Source organism: Eimeria mitis, genomic scaffold, assembly GCF_000499745.2.
Source record: "Eimeria mitis Houghton genomic scaffold, Emh_scaff886, whole genome shotgun sequence".
Classification (NCBI taxonomy): Eukaryota; Apicomplexa; class Conoidasida; order Eucoccidiorida; family Eimeriidae; genus Eimeria; species Eimeria mitis.
The window spans coordinates 12059-12833 of record NW_013576518.1 but is presented as its reverse complement, the minus strand read 5'-3'; the positions used below and the strand labels follow the sequence as shown (position 1 = coordinate 12833).

At 36.9% G+C, this 775-nt stretch overlaps 1 protein-coding gene across 1 annotated transcript in view; it reads left to right on the top strand.

The window, feature by feature from the left end:
* Positions 1–753, top strand: part of EMH_0024640 (uncharacterized protein) — a gene marked incomplete at both ends in the record, with an annotated part of 2156 nt that extends 1403 nt beyond the window's left edge. The window contains 2 exons of the mRNA XM_013502326.1: positions 143–262; positions 505–753. Coding sequence (XP_013357780.1) covers positions 143–262; positions 505–753 — 369 coding nt within the window. The remainder of the gene's footprint in view (positions 1–142; positions 263–504) is intronic.
* Positions 754–775: the final 22 nt, after the last annotated feature.

Below are 775 nucleotides of genomic sequence, written 5' to 3'. Positions count from 1 at the left end.
AAAAAAAAAAAAAAAAAAAAAATAAATAAATAAATAAATAAATAAATAAATAAATAAATAAATAAATAAAGTTATTAATTTATTAATTAATGTGGAAATGAGAGAAAGAGGTTAGTTAATTCCGTTTTTTTCTCAACTGCAGCAACTGCAGCAGCAGCAACAGCAGCAGCAGCAGCAGCAGCAGCAGCAGCAGCAACTGCAGCAACTGCAGCAGCAGCAGCAGCAGCAGCAGCAGCAGCAGCAGCAGTACCTGGTTTTGTGCGTTGATGAGAATATTTTGCAGCCACCGGAGATGAAGGCTGCGTTGTATAGACAGAGGAACAGCCCTAACAAAAAAAAAAAAAATAAATAAAAATAAATAAAAATAAATAAAAATAAATAAATAAATAAAATTAATTAATTAATATTTTTTAGATGTATATTTATTTGTGTTTATTTTTTTTTTATTTTTTTTTTTGTGTTTTTAAGGTGGGGTTGATTCATTGATGGTATATCGCCTTGCAGCAGCAGCAGCAGCAACAGCAGCAGCAGCAGCAACGGCAGCAGCAGCAGCAACAGCAACAGCAGCAGCAGCAACAGCAACAGCAGCAGCAGCAGCAGAAACAGCAGCAGCAGCATCACGAGCAGCAACAGCAGCAGCAACATCTTCACCATCAGCAGCAGGAGCAGCAGCAGCAGCAACAGCAGCAGCAGCAGCAGCAGCAACAGCAGCAGCATAACCATCACCAGCATCATCTTTCTATAAATAAATAAAAATAAATAAAATAAAAATAAA